Source organism: Patella vulgata, chromosome 4 (assembly GCF_932274485.2).
Source record: "Patella vulgata chromosome 4, xgPatVulg1.2, whole genome shotgun sequence".
Classification (NCBI taxonomy): Eukaryota; Metazoa; Mollusca; class Gastropoda; family Patellidae; genus Patella; species Patella vulgata.
Window position 1 is genome coordinate 27,715,500 of NC_065882.2, and position 16,819 is coordinate 27,732,318.

The window sequence follows — 16,819 nt, forward strand, 5'->3', positions numbered from 1 at the left end:
ATATGAGAGGTAAACAGGAACTAAATTATTGAAACATTTAAAACTAAATAATAAAATCTAATCAATTCGATAGTTAACAGGTAACCAGTGTAAATTATATAAAACAAGAGTTATGTGGTCGCATTTCTTAGTTAAAGTAACATGTCTAGCTGCAGTATTCTGTACTTTTTGTAATTTATCTATAAGCTTTAAAGGTAATCCAACTAAAAGTGAATTAAAGTTATCTAATCGAGAAGTGACCAGATAATTAACAAGTGACTTAGTGGCCTCTACAGTTACAAATTTACGTATTTTACATATATTTCTGATATTAAAATATCACAAGTTACAAATATTATTTACTTGAGCTCCCATAAGCATAAAACTTTCAAAGATTGCACCAATATTACGAGCAGCATAAGATGGAAATATATCACAGGGCGGTTATTATGTGCAAATTTACTTAATTGATGCCTTGAGCCTAATAACAAATATTCAGTTTTATCATCATTCAATTTTAGTAAGTTCTTTGACATCCATTTTCTAAAGTTGCAATTTTGATAAATTGAAAGGAGATGGACAATTAGGCGTAAATGAAATATATAGTTGAGTATCATCGGCATACAAATGAAAATTGAGACAATATTTTCTGACAATATCACCTAATGGTGACGTATAAAGGTAAATAAAATCGGACCAAGAACGGAACCTTGAGGAACCACAGATGACAAAACAGATTCAGACGACGATTTACAACTAACTAAAATACACTGTTTTCAACCCACCAGATAGTTTTCTAAAAGATTTAATGCAGAGCCACAAATACTAAATTTAAAATGAAGTCTACGTAAATGAATAGAATGATCCACCGTGTCGAAAGCAGCAGATAAATCTAATAAAATTAAAAATGTACATTTTCCATTAAAATATCATTTGAAACCCTGGTTAAATCATAAAGTTCAGTTCGTATTTTCTGTATTTTTATTTGAAAGAAATCAGAGAATAAATTCGCGAGTTCAGTGTCATTATCATTGTCAGCATTATGATCGGAATTCACAACTTTATACAGTCTTTTTGTCTGTTTGTAACACTATCTCAGTGATAAAAGTAGACCAGTTTAGTAAATATAGGATTCATTAACATCTGATCAGAATATCAAACAGTTACATAGATACAACATAAACTAAACTACAACGGGAACACATATAACAATATTAAATTCACCATTCCGCCCCTCTGCCAAGGTAGCAGTTGAACTCGGGTGAATCCACGCACTCGTCCAAGCCTCTCTTCTCCTCTCCGCTCTCGTATCAGCGTCTCGTTGTATAGCCCCGTGTAACAGGGTGAGGGAGTTCAAGTTAAACAATACTTGTCCGATCGCTAACCCGCTGTGTCACCAAAATCAATATGATTATATTAGGTTGGCCGATTGTTGACCGCAGTATTACCAACACCAATATGATATTCATTGTGTAGTTCTTTATTTTGTATAGTTAATATCAATAATATATGTACATGCACGTTTTAATTAACTTCTTAAGATATCAAAGTTTGGTATAAATTAGCTGAGGTTTTTGAGAGAAATCAGAGTGGAGCTTTCGAGCCCACCCGAGCAGGGTCTCTCTGTTTCGAGAAGACGGAGAGCGCACAGACAGGCGTATGGACTCACCGAGTTCAACCGCTGCCTTGGCAGAGAGGCGGAATGGTAGAGTTAACATATTAATGTACCGTCTTGATGAGTTCCTGTATATATTCTAAGTACCTGTATTGCTGTTGTAGTTATGTAGATGTGTTGTATTCTGTTCCGATGTAAATAAACCCTATATTTATTAAACTAACCTCTGTTATCACTAAGAAAGTGTTACACCCGATTGCACTGCTAGTCCGGTGGCTGAAGGGGGGGGGGGGGAATCGCCACCCGATCTGTGAATTTATGAGACCAAGTTTTTCTAGACCAGTTTTTCTTGTAGATTCCGAATCTGGGTGGTGATCGGGCGTTTGAGGGGGCGTTTTCGAGTTATAGGGGGTCAAATGTCTACAATGGTGGGAGGGGGCAATGTCATTATGTTGACATAATATATTAATAAAACATAACTGTTTTGATTTGTGGGGTACCAGGTGTAGGTGTGCATGTGTGGAGGGGGGGGGGGTGTCATTATATTTACATAAATGATGATCATGTTATATATTAATAAAACATAAATTTCTAGGACTGTCCATCTCTAAAGAAGTGTTTATGATGTCCGTGGACGACTATTTGATTTGTGGGGTCGGGGTAGCAGATGTGTGTGTGGATGGGGGGGGGGGGGTAAAATTGGCGGGAAATGAGTTCACGTTGATTTAATTGATGATTTTCTTAATTCATGTCTAAATATGTGTATAAGATTACCATTGTATGGGGGAGGGAGGGTAAATGTATTTTGTGGGACAGAAACCACTTCGTTCAAAATTGATCTGAAAAGTGTTTTCTTGAGTTTTGGTTCAGTACCAATATTGTCATTCAAAATATTAAACTATAATGGTACTTTTCGAGAGTTCTGGAAATGTACATAAAAAACACAATGTGAATTGGTTTCTGAAGCATATCCAAAGGATATGCGAGCTGTTGGTCAGCTACAAAGAAAATATTTATCTCGCTCATATGAACTTTTGATTTTGAATCTTCTGATGAAGACAAAAAGAGAAATGGGGTTTAACGTCCACCCGACACAAACTAGGTCATTTCGGGACTAACATATGGTTTTTAGTTTTATTTTAATAATTCGCTTGCGCGTAAGAGTCTTTAGCAGTTGGCGGAAACCGCACCCACCCCACCCCCACGGGCACCCACCCCGGCGTCCACCCCACACAATGGGAATCTTTTAAACATATTTAGAGATGTTTCATCAAGTTCTTAGACAATCATCATTTAAATCAACTTGAACTCATTTCCCGACAATTTTATCCCCACCCCTTCACACACGCACACCTGCTCCCCCACCCCACCTCCCTACAAATCATAACAGTTGTACAGGGGCATCATAAACAGTTATTTATAGATGGGCAGTCCTAGAAATTTATGTTTTATTAATATATTATGTCAACATAATTTTCCCCCCCCACCCATTGTAGACATTTGACCCCCTATATCTTGAAAACGCCCCCTCAAACGCCTGATCACCACCCAGATTCGGAATCTACACGAAAAACTGGTCTAGGAAAACTTGGTCTCATAAATTCACCCCCCACCCCTTCAGCCACCGGACTATGCGTATTTCTTTTGAAGTCATTATCAGATCATGGTATGATTACTGACCAGTGCGTATTCCTTTAAAGTCATTTGGAGCATGTACACAGATCATACGTAGTTTGTAAATGACATATGGGATTAATTACATGTTTAATTGGTTCATTCCCATTGGTCGACGTTATGGGAATGAGTGACCAAGAACAATAGACCCAAGCTGAAGGATAAACCCCATTAAGCAGATAATTTTGGGAGCATTTATATTTTTTTTTAATTTATAATACATAACAAAACACAATTTTAAATTTTTGCACGCAGTCCAACATACATGTAGTCAAAAAATTCGAATAAATTCAGTCTTCCTTGTTCATATCTATAACATGGTTATGCACTCTAAGGAGTGCGGTTTCAGTGCTATGCCCCTCTCGATAAGCAGACTGGAATTTACCGAGCAGTGAGTTTCGAGTGAGATAATCTATTATTTGAGATAAAATGATCTTTTCAAGCAATTTTGCTAACAATGAAATATTTGACACTGGTCTATAACTTTTGAGTGCATTACGACCAAGACTTGTTTTTTTTAATCAGAGGTCTTACAATGGCCTCCTTACAATCATCCGGGAAAATACCAGAGGAGAGCACATCATTTAGTAGTTTTGTAGGAATTGGGTCCAGAGCACATGACTTACACTTCATTCGACACACCACTGATATTACATCATCAACATTCAATGGCTCAAAAGCAGAGAAATTACACTGGGGTGGAACATTAATGTCAGTGTAAGGGGGGGAGTCAACAAACTTTTCACGAATTTTAATAATAGTTTCGGCAAAAAAGTCAATAAAGGTCAGTGGTAAAAATCAATTTCAGTGAACTATATTAATAATGACTGGTCCCTGCCTCATTAACGCTTTTAATCCGTTTTAATCCAATCAAAGGGTGCCGCGGTCGACTTTCCAAAACTCGGTGAGTCGCCGATATGGGAAACCCCCGTTTAATTAGATCATAGCCAGTCCGTGCCTTAACAGCAGTTGAAAAGTCAATATCATATATTCATATATTATCAAAAACCAGCTGAGATCATAAAGTTCTAAGCACCTAAATGATCGTTTTATTTGATGAAAGTTATAGAATACTTGTTACATTTTCCTATTCTACCCACACGTTATTTACAAAAGTAAATAACAAACTAACACCATTCTCACAGGTGGGACACTGGTTTTAAATATATTAAATGGTAATATAATATACACAATAAAGTAACATCACACACATCATAACAGCACACACGCTATAATTTGTTAAGGTTTTATAAATTTCTGCACCATGCTAACGTTTAGTATACGAAACTTTTAACATCACGGATTTAGCTGTTCAAGTCATAAAAATTCATTGAAAATCAATATACTTGTTCGTCTCAAGGCCTTAAACTCTGTGCATCAATCTGAAGTCAATCGGATGATAACTTTAGCCTCTAGAGCGTCACAAGATTTTTCAGAGTGATCAAGGGCCATAACTTTGGCAATAATTATCGGAATTAAAGTCAATCGGATATTAACTTTAGCCTCTAGAGCATTAACAAGATTTTTTGAAGTGATCAAGGGCCATAACTCTGGCAGTAATTATCGAAAATGAATAGACTTTCTTGTCTCATGACCTTAAACACTGTGTAAAAATTTAAAGTCAATCGGATATTAACTTTAGCCTCTAGAGCGTCCACAAGATTTTTTGAAGTGATCAAGGACAATAACTCTGGCAGTAATTATCGGAAATTAAAGTCAATCGGATATTAACTTTGACCTCCAGAGCGTCCACAAGATTTTTTGAATTGATCAAGGGTCATAACTCTGGCAGTAATTATCGGAAATCGCTGAAAATCAATAGGATTTTTCGTCTCATGACTTTAAACACTGTGTATAAATTTAAAGTCAATCGGATATTAACTTTGACATCTAGAGCATCCGCATCTGGCAGTAATTATCGGAAATCGCTGAAAATCAATAGGATTCTTCTTCTCATGACCTTTAACACAGTGTATAAATTTAAAGTCAATCGGATATTAACTTTAACCTAGAGCGTCCACAATTGACCGACGGACGGACGGGGGCGATGACAATATACGACCACATTTCAATGTGGGCGTATAAAAAGGGAATCCATATAATCAAAATATAATTTTAAGAAAAAATAGCAAACATTTTTAAAAAATACAAAAGGTACATATATAGAAAATAAATTAACATAGGATTTTGTCATATTGATTTTTACTTGAGATAAATGATAATGAATGATTTGAACACATTTTACCAATCTTAAATAAGATTTTTTTTCTGCCCTTCTGCTAACGCAGCGGCTGATCTCGGACGAGTCCATACGCCGGTCTCTCCGTCTCCGCTCGTCTCTAGTCGTCTTTAGTCGTCTGCCTAACTGTCAGCAAACTTCTGCTTATATAGCGTACGACAATTAGGGAAAATGGTTAAGAGTGATCATCATATGGTATTATTTATTTATCAGATTGTGGTATCTGTAATTGCACTGCCTATTTCCTTTGAAGTCATTAACAGGTCATGGTATGATGCACTGACCACTGGTACATTCCCTTTGAAGTCCTGCCAAGTGTTGCAACACGGATCACGTGCAACCTGTAAATGATATATTGAATTAATTACATGTTTAATTAGATCATAGCCAGTCCGTGCCTTAACAGAAGTTTATACAGAGTTGAAAAGTCAATATCATATATTATCAAAAACCAGCTGAGGTCATACTGTTCTAAGCACCTAAATGATCGTTTAATTTGATGAAAGTTATAAAGTACTTTGTTACATGTTTTCACAATTTTCTATTCTATCAGAGTAACATTTAATTTTAGCGTCTTCAATTAATTTATTCACATTGTTTTTTAAAGATTGATAAATCTGTTTATTTACATGTAGATTTGCTTTCCGCCACAGATGTTCAGCCTTATCACGGTCCCTTTTGGCTTCTAAAATAGAATCATTAAACCATTTCATATTGGGACGAATAGTAAATGTTTTCGTTTTACGAGGCACAAATGATTTCAAAATATTAGCAAACTTAGAGTGATCTTGGGTTGCCTTCTCTTGTATATCTTAAATACGTTGAATGTCATTGAAGTCTGAGTTGACTATTTCCGCTTTAAATTTATTAGTGCCAAGTGATTTAAACCTTCGATATGTTACAGTCTTTTTTGTTGGTTGTGGTTATAGTCAGGTCAATATATGGAAAATACCCCCTCACCCCCCCCCCAAATTGCTACAAAAGGTTTCTCAACTGATTCTGGCAGGGTTTAGTGTACTTTATAACATACTAAAAATTTATCAAAGTAGGACCCCCGGAAAAGTGTTTTTTCAAGATGGCGTCAAAGATGGGCACCGAAACGTCTTAAAATGATCATAACTAAGTAACTAAGTAACTCAAATTTGATGATCTTGGTGTCTTTCCCTAGGTTTTGGGGGACAAAGAACACATTAAGATCATTAAAAATGATGTTGGCCTTTTATGGGGGATAAACTGTATTTTGACCTGACTATTATTGGATCTTAAGATTAAAACTTGCCGGGAAATGATCAGATATTAATATGTGCAAGACATAGAGGTTATCCAGTATAATATCACATGGATTATCAGATCGAGAGTATGTCCACCGTTCTGGGTCGAAGAAGAAACATATTGTGTGAGGGATCTATTATTCAACATTTTACAAAAATCCACCGCGGTAGAGCCGTTGGAATCATCAATATGAAATGTCGTCAAAGCTATATGAGCAATCACATATTAGCACTAGAAATTCTTCTCTCGGGTGAAAAACGAAACAAGCAGTAGCTAGTGTATTTTAAATCAATGTGCAAGCTTAACGACCACAGTATTTAGCTCAACCAGATATCACTTCTGTGGAAGCAGACGTTAAAGCACCAGGTAGTAGTAGTAGTAGTAGTAGTGCACAAACATCAATTATTATTTTATTAAACACACAGTTACACAACAACGAAGAATAACGTTGTTCGATAACAAATTGTAACTTGAAATATTTAAAGACGGGTCATTTACAAAAAGATGGATTGAAAGGTGTTCTTTATATTGTAATAAAGGTTATGTGTTATTGTGACCTCGATGTTCATGGATTTTTAGAGCAATATTCTTTTCGATCAGACTACTTTTTATTTAATTTTAATGTATATGGAATGAAAGTCTAAATTTGCATTTATTCTGGCAGGAATATCACTGATAGTAAACAAACGATAATTTTGAATACACGTGCTAAGAACCCCACAACAAGAACGAAAAGGAATTGAAGTATAGTCATTAGACTGACACGTTAACTAAATTCTGAATGCTAGAAACTTTTATAATAAATTATAGTGCCATATAAATTAGTGTTTTAAGATATAAAGTGTGGGTTTACCTTACGACCCGTTATAAAATGCTGAAATGCTAGAAGCTTTACATAATAAATTGTATTGCCAATAGCGTTTTAAGATATAAAAGCTGAATTGTGGCTTTCACCTTACGACCCCTGGTTACACATGTTTTTGTTTTTTTATTCGCCCACATTCTAATGGGAAGGTATAATGTCGTAGCCCATGGCTATGGAAGCGTATAGGAGCAGGGTCTGAAAATAATGGTTGCCAGGAGACAAAGGGGGCCCACCCACCAATATAATTCTATCATTTAATTTTTAAAATGAATAAATTAAATTTTCAAAAAATATGTAAGTGGGGACAAAAAGATGTAATTAGAATTTTCAAGCTAATAATTATTTTCTAATATTTATATATTTTTTGATAATTTATATTTTAAATATATTGTCTAATGTCTTAGGGGGCCCACCAAAAATTACGTTTTTAGCTTGTTAACCCTCTAGATGTTACAATTTTTATTTGGCATGTTTTAAAGTGATGAAACCGGGTTTCAATACGATTAACTAAATGACCCACGAAAGCACGAACAAACAGCACAAACTTTATCTTGGTTGGTCACTTCACAAGGACGACCAGACCATCTTCACTGAACTATACGAAGATGCTTCAGCGTGGATTGAATCTAACCGTTGCAACAGAAGTCAACAATGGTTAACACAACCCTTGGATCGAAAATTCCACTTTCTGTTGGTGTCCCACAAGGGTAAGTTTTTGGCCCTTTGCTCTTCTTGCTGTACCATCTCCCGCTTAGTCCAATTATACAGAAACATGGCGTTAACAATCATGGTTTTGCTGATGACACTCAGCAAGTTGCACAAAATAGCGCTGCAAGACTAGTGACTAAAACACCGAGACGTGAACACATCAGTAACAAAGTAAAGGAATTGCTGCCAGTTAGAGCGCGAATTGAATATAAAATCCTTACAACTTTATTTTAAAGTCTCGTCTCCATATCCGCTCACAGCTATATAAAATGAAATGAAATGGGGTTTAACGTCCTATTGGTCTGCTCCTAGCTATAGAAAACTGATGTTTATACTGTATAGTGATGTACAGATACGCCGCGATCTCAGATCCCCGAACGATAAAACATTACTATCTGTACCCATATATAATAAGCTATGTGGAATATATTCGTTTCCGGTTAATGGTGCAATTTCTGGAATGATCTTCCAAAACTAATACGGGACCTACCTACATTTACAGAATTTAAATCTGCTTTAAAAACTTATCTATTTAATAAGGTGTACTAGTGGTGTGATCTCGTATATTCAATACACAGAAGGAAAAATACCGATGACCCCAATGCTTCAAGTCAAATATGAAAAAGAACCATCAAAAACTAGGACCTTTATCGCGTTCACAAGGTTTTTCGGAAAAGAGGGTATAGTTCGGTAAACGGATTTCGGCAAAGGGTGATAACTCTGAAACGGAAAGTATGTTAAAAACTGTAGCATTTATCGAGTTCACAAGGTTTTCAACAAAAGGTGGATTACTCCGGAACGGTTCTTACGAACTTTGAAAACAATCTGTTAAGATAGTAGCTAACTCGTCCGGGCAGTCAACAAGCGTTGTCACATATTTTTACTTTTTTCGGTAATGAAACATTTATAATACATTAAAACCTGATTAAGAGTAACAACTCATTAAGTAATTATCAGAAAACCATTAGAATTTGTTTGGTTTTTATAAAGTTTTGCCCCATGCTAACGTTTAGTATAGGAAACTTTTAACATCATGGATTTAGCTGTTCAAGTCATAAAAATTCATTGAAAATCAATATACTTGTTTGTCTCAAGACCTTACACTCTGTGTATGAATCGGAAGTCAATCGGATGATAACTTTAGCTTCTAGAGGGTCACAAGGTTTTTAAAAGTGATCAAGGGCCATAACTTTGGCAGTAATTATCGGAAATTGTTGAAAATCAATACGATTCTTCGTCTCATGACCTCAAACACTATGTATCAATTTAAAATCAATCGGATATTAACTTTAGCCTCTAGAGCATTTACAAGATTTTTTGAAGTGATCAAGGGCCATAACTCTGGCAGTAATTATCGAAAATCGCTGTAAATGAATAAAATTCTTCGTCTCATGACCTTAAACACTGTGTATAAATTTAAACTCAATCGGATATTAACTTTAGCCTCTAGAGCGTCCACAAGATTTTTCAAAGTGATCAAGGGTCATAACTCTGGCAGTAATTATCCGAAATCGCTGAAAATCAATAGGCTTCTTCGTCTAATGACCTTTAACACTGTGTATAAATTTAAAGCCTCGAGAGCATTTACAAGATTTTTTGAAGTGATCAAGGGCCATAACTCTGGCAGTAATTATCGAAAATGGCTGAAAATGAATAAACTTCTTCGTCTCATGACCTTAAACACTGTGTATAAATTTAAACTCAATCGGATATTAACTTTGACCTCTAGAGCGTTCATAAGATTTTTTGAAGTGATCAAGGGCCATAACTCTGGCAGTAATTATCAGAAATCGCTGAAAATCAATAGGCTTCTTCGTCTCATGACCTTAAACACAGTGTATAAATTTAAAGTCAATCGGACGGACGGGGGCGACGACAATATACGACCACATTTCAATGTGGGCGTATAAAATACTATATCCCCTATTGTGTTCACAAGGTTTTTGACAAAGGTGGGGACCAAACGTCGCATAATGTTGAATATCGACAGGGTTCGTCCTCTGAGTACAATGCTGCTTTACAAGAAATTTGAAAAGAATCCGTAAAAACCGTAGCCTATCGCGTTGACAAGCCGGTATATTAAAAACTGTAGCTTATATCTCATTCCCGGAAAGTCGTGTAAAGATGAAAATCGATAGGGTTCATCCAATCACTCAAAATGTTATAAGAATCCATCAAAAACTACAGCCTCTATCGTTTTTACAAGGTTTTCGGCAAAGGATATCTCCGGAACGGAAAGTCGCAAAACGCGGAAACCCGCTACGGTTTGTCATCGCATGACTACCATGTTTTACACCAAATTTGAAAAGAATCCGTCAAAAATTGTAGCCTCTATCGCGTTCACAAGTCAATTGTTAACGGACTATCGAATCGACAAATCGATAAAACCACGGACACGCTGAATTATGGACGTATAAAAATGATCTATTCCATTTGTCCCTTCTGTGTATTTAAGGGTATGCTTAGATAAATAATATATACATTTCAGAAAGTACGTTTTTTTACCTAATTAGTTGTTATTTACACCTAAATAATTAGTTGTTTACTGTTAGATGTATTGGGGAAAAGATAAAAAGAAATGTCTAGTTTGCAAAAATCAATCTTTCCCCTTTATGCACTGTGGACTGACGTCTTTGAAGAGGCACTTTTCTCAATCGGTGAACATTTATTGCTCGGTAAACAAATGGATTGCAATAGAAAGCAGATAGTTCAATGAGTGTTTTGTTTGATTAAAATTACAGACTATTTGCAAAATAATATACCAAAGAATGTAATTATTTTCAACAGCACTGCTACAGTAATACACATTGGAAATGAAATGAAATGGGGTTTAACGTCCTACTGTTCCGCTCCGAACGGGGCTAATGAAGACGGGCATACGCCTCAGTGTGCTATGAGGGAAAATTGCCCGGACAGCGGCACTACGACCTACTCTTATATCAAATCCCAACGTCAATTGATCTTTTACGTGCACGCCAATTTGTACACGGGACCTCGGTTTTTCGTCCCACCCGGGCGACTAGACAGCTGTCCTTGTCAGGTCCTTCGTCCTGCATCTCTAACAAGGGGGAACCACGCCGGAAAAATTCACATTGGTATTTTTGTATAGATGTGTAGGTTGTGGGTATAACACAATGTGCGACAAAAACTATAACACGCGGGATCGAGATCTAAGGGTTGGGAAGGGTTGTTTTGGCAGGTCAATCAATGCGAAGGTCATAATAATCAAAACAAAATAATGTCTTCTGAACAATTCTACCTTAAAAAGCCCTGGATCCGCGCTTGAAACTATAAATATATGTTGGTAATACCCAATTAACCACAGCATTGAATTATATTTTGGACCATTTGCTGTAACTTGAAACACATTCTTTAATGTCGTTTATATGTAAATGATTTCTAGTATTTAAAAAAAAGATAGTGGGCGGAAAGTACACAAGCTAATACAAGACAATAAAATTTTAATGGCCTAAAACATGATGTATATTACAATACAATATCGTATGTTAAATAGAAACTACAATCTACATGTGCATATAATATATACGTATTTTCAAAAAGACTATTATATTATATAGAAATATAGATTTATATATTCATTTCTTGACCATGAAGAAGATCACGTCATAAACTGAGATAAGCGTTCAAGGTATTATATGCACCAGTAAGGTAATTATAAAACAAATCAATCAACAATGATAAACCGTTCAAATTTTACAGATTTTTCTCATCATATTTAGCTAACAAGTCATAAAGCAATGATATTATGCGTTATAGATAATATTTTTTCCTACTCGAGCGGTTAGAGAATTTGATTTTTGATTATAATGCCCCGGGTTGGAATCCCGATGTGGGCCGAGAAGGATCTTCGGAAATTTTCAAGTTCTTTTCTCGTCGACAGTACTAAAAACTTCAAGGATAAACTGACGTCCCTTGATGTGCATATTGGCGTGCACGAAAATAGAACCGTGCAAGCTGGAATAGTGCAGCAACACACCGCTGTCTCTCCTCACATTACACACATGACAATTGAAAATAGTATTGTGTAGGGAGGAAATCTGATAAAGATAGCATCTTGGTAGAATTTGAAAGTTTTAACAAATACTTTCTTTAAAGCATAAAATATCATTGAAATACTGCATCGACATGCGAGTTCATGACGTGGCTATAAATATATATTTTCTGTAAAAAAAATTAAAGGATCCCATGAACGACCACTTCTTAACATTGAATTCTTAATTAAAATAATCTATATAGAGTAATTAAACAGAAGTATTCTTAATAATCAAGCAAGTAAATGCCATATAAAGACTAATATAAAAATTTAAAATGTGCTACAACAATTCAACTCCAAAGCATGATTGTTTTTATATTAAAAAGTAATGAATCTATCTAAACTATTAAAATATACAGAATAACAAAAACCTAATACAAAAATTGCAACACAGTATCTATAGGGGATATACTAATATACATTTATAAATAATGAATACATATATTGAGATAGTTTAAATTGAAAACATATAGAAATATTTTTTAAAAAAAATGGAAGCTCCGAACATTATCACATATACATTATATTATATATTTAAAACGACATACATATCACATTAATCATAAACTCTGTGTGTGTTTTTTTTTTTACAGAAACTCTTTCAAAGTCATTCAGTGCTAAAGTAAGCTTTAGAGAACGCCTTCCGAATCAGTTCAGTACACCGGATTACATATTCTAATACGAAACTATCGCTTCCTAATATATCAGTCGAATACGAAACTGTCGATTTCTAACCCTCCATTCTTATATGTAGCAAACTCTTCCTAATGTTTTCCCATACTTTAGTAGTACAAAACGAGCGTATTAAATTAATGAACTATACTGCAGATCATTATCTAGTCTTTGTCCACACAAGCTTTCGGTGTAACTTACACATTCCTGTTTTTTTCTATTAAGACATATCAAATCTGGCTACTGAAAGTCAATTGGACTATGATTCGGACTTGCAAGACTGACAGCACATCTTTTTGTAGTAACTATATCTACACAATCTGGCCTTTGTCACTAATGAACACTGAGAAAAACTATCCTTACAGTTATCATCTGAAAATAATTGGAAAAATAGAGAATAATATAAAAACAAACTGAAGAATATTTCGGTAACGATTCCACCACCTTATGTATAAAACCGGTAATTATTTACCCTTATTTTGAACGAATGGTCATTTTTGTTGACTATTTGGAGCAGAATCGAAGAAGCACGTTTGAAGTCACACAACTTTTTATACGCCCACAATTTTATGTGGACGTATTATACCGTCGCCCCTGTCCGTCCACAATTTGTTTGTGGACAATCTACAGGTCACAATTTTTATCCGATTCTGACGAAACTTGACATATAGGTCTATCTCCCAAAGATCTCGGTTTCTTTCGATATTGCCATGTATCGGACCATAAATTCGTGGATTATGGCACCTGATTGTACGAAAAATCACGTTTTTATTTTGTGGACACTGTAGAGGTCACAATTTTCATCCGATTGTGATGAAACTTAAAATGCACGTTTATATCCCAAAGATCTTGGTTCCTTTCTATATTCGCACATATCGGAACGTAACTTCTTGAATTATGGCCCCTGATTGTACGAAAAGTCGCGTTTTTAGCTTGGGCTCCCTCTAGAGATCACAACTATTATCCGATTTAAAAAAATAACCGTTCGAATATATCACCGTTACACCGTAATGTTTGTTGAGTTCGAATTTCGTGAAAATCGGGCCAAAACTGCCGGACAAAATGGACGCCCTCGTACGCAGATAGTGTAAACATCTGGTAAATCAAGGTTGTGGACCCTCTAGAAGTCACAAATTTGATCCGATTTCGATGAAACTTGAAATACATGTTTATAACCCAAAGATATTGGTTCCTTTCGATATTCGCGCATATCGGATCGTAACTTCCTGAATTATGGCCCTTGATTGGACTAGAAATCACGTTTTTAGCTTGTGGTCCCTGTAAAGGTCACAATTTTTATCTGATTTAAAAAAAAACGTGTGAATATATCACCATTACACACTAAGATATTGGTTCCTTTTGATAATCGCAGATACCCGAACTTAACTTCCTGGATTATGACCCCTGATTATTCAAAAAATCGCATTTTTATTTTGCGGATTCTCTAGATTTTAAAAACCGTTTAAATTCGAATTTCTGGAAAATCGAAATGAAACAGCCCGACAAAATGGCCGCTCTTTGTACGCAAATTGTGTAGAAGTGTGTAATATGAAGGTTGTGGGGCCTCTAGAGGTCACAATTTTTATCCGATTTTGATGAAACTTAAAACATATCTTTATATCCCAAAGATCTGTCCCTTTTGATATTTGCACATTCCAGGCCATAACTTTCTGGATTATTGCCCCTGATTGTACAAAAAATCGCGTTTGTTTTTAGCTTGTTCACTATCCATCTCTTGCAAAATGTGGGCGTATCCTGCCTGGCAGCCGCTGGTTTACTTGTTTAAATATATCACCGTTACACATCAATGATAGACCAGAGGCTCAGCGCGAGGGGGGGGGGGGGGGTCCATCAAATGGGCACAAAACCAGACCCAACTTTTCTAGAGTAAAATTTTGCGTAGAATACGATGCCGAGTGGTAATCCGTCCGCCGTTGGGGCGTTTTCGAGATATTCGGGGTCAAAGGTCAAATGAGTTCATTTGCACTGAAAGTGAATGCGCAGTTATTCTTGTATTATGAAAAGAAGCTGAAAATGATCGAAAGTAATCACACTTTCAATAAAAATGTAAACTTGCTAAAATTATCTTTAGTCTTAGTGACCCTGTAGGTCAAAAGGTGAAATTTGCCGTTTTTGCACTAGGAAAATTTAAAGCAATCAAATGTCAACATAAAATATAAAGACTAAAGCGAAACCTGTTCTAATTAATAATAGGAACATTTAAAATTAAGCACCGAACTTTTACTTTGGAACGTCGAAAATGATCTTGCATAACAGAACCAACACATTTTGAAACCTGTTTAAAAAATACGTAAAAACTCTCAAATCGAAATCTCTCCGATTTATTTTCACAAGGATTGTTATGCATAATGATACTAGTTATCTGGAAAAATAATTGAATAGTTTCAGTGTTGGACTCCAGCCTGCAGGCCGCGTGGAATTCCGGGAATCCCAGTCTAGGAAAACCGACGTTAATTTGTGACGGGAAAACACCTATCTGACGACGAGATTAAAAGTTTGCAAATTTTTATGAGTTTTTACGAATTTCGCCAGAACATGGACGAATGCATTGTACATAGTAGTTCACAGGATATATATGTCGCATTGGTGAATGTTAGCGGGGTAAATTTTGGCAGGCTTTGTGACGCGGCCTGCAGGCTGGAGTCCAGCCATGCAACTATTCAATTGTTTTTTTTAGACAACTATTATCATTATGTATAGCATTCGTTTTAAAAGTAATTCGGAGAGATTCTGATTTAACAGTGTTTACGTATTTTTGAAATAGGTTCCGAAGCGTTTTGGTTCTGTTACGCAAGATCATTTTCGACGTTTCAAAGTAAAAGTTCGGGGCTAAGACCACCTAATAATAAATTTTAAATGTTCCTATTATTAATTAGAACAGGTTTCGCTTTAGTTTTTATATTTTACGCTGACATTTATTACTTTAAATCTTCCTAGTGCTAAAACGGAAAATGTGACCTTTTGACCTCTGGAGTCACAAAGAACAAAGGTGAATTTAGCAAGTTTACATTGTTTTTGGAAAGTGGATTACTTTCGATTATTTTTAGCTTATTTTCATGATACAAGAATGACTGCGCATTCAGTTTCAGTGCAAATGAACCCATTTGACCTGTGACCCCGAATATCTTGAAAACGCCCCAACGGCGGACTGATTACCACTCGGTATCGTATTCTACGCAAAATTTTTACTCTGGTTTTGGGCCCATTTGATGGACACCCCCGCACTGAGCCACCAGACTATGAAGGTTGAGTTCGAATTTCGTAAAAATCTGACTGACACTGCCAGACAAACTAACCAAACGCAAATAGTGTAAAGGTATGTAATACCAAGGTTGTGGACACTCTAGAAGTCACAATTTTTATATATATATCTTTATATCCCAAAGATCTCGCTTCCTTTCGCTATTTGCGCATGTCAGACCGTACCTTCCTGGATTATGGCCCCTGACTGTACGAAAATTCTTGTTTTTGAGCTTGTCGCTTCTGTAGAGGTCACAATTTTTTTATCCGATTGAAAAAATCGTTTAAATATATCACCTTTCCACCATAATGAAGGTTGAATTCGAATTTCGGGAAAATCGAAATGAAACTGCCCGACAAAATGGCCGCTTTTTGTACGCAAATTGTGTAAAAGTATGTCACACGAAGGTTCTAGACCCTCTAGAGGTCACAGTTTCCATCCGATTTTGATAAAAACTTAAAATATGTCTTTATATCCAA

The 16,819-nt window shown here is 35.7% G+C and overlaps 1 protein-coding gene across 1 annotated transcript in view; it reads right to left on the reverse strand.

Annotated features, from left to right (window-relative positions):
• Positions 1-11,796: 11,796 nt before the first annotated feature.
• Positions 11,797-16,819, reverse strand: part of LOC126819637 (uncharacterized) — a 123,558-nt gene continuing 118,535 nt past the window's right edge. The window contains exon 16 of the mRNA XM_056100401.1: positions 11,797-13,450. Within this exon, the coding sequence (XP_055956376.1) occupies positions 13,338-13,450 (113 nt within the window). The 3' untranslated portion in view covers positions 11,797-13,337. The remainder of the gene's footprint in view (positions 13,451-16,819) is intronic.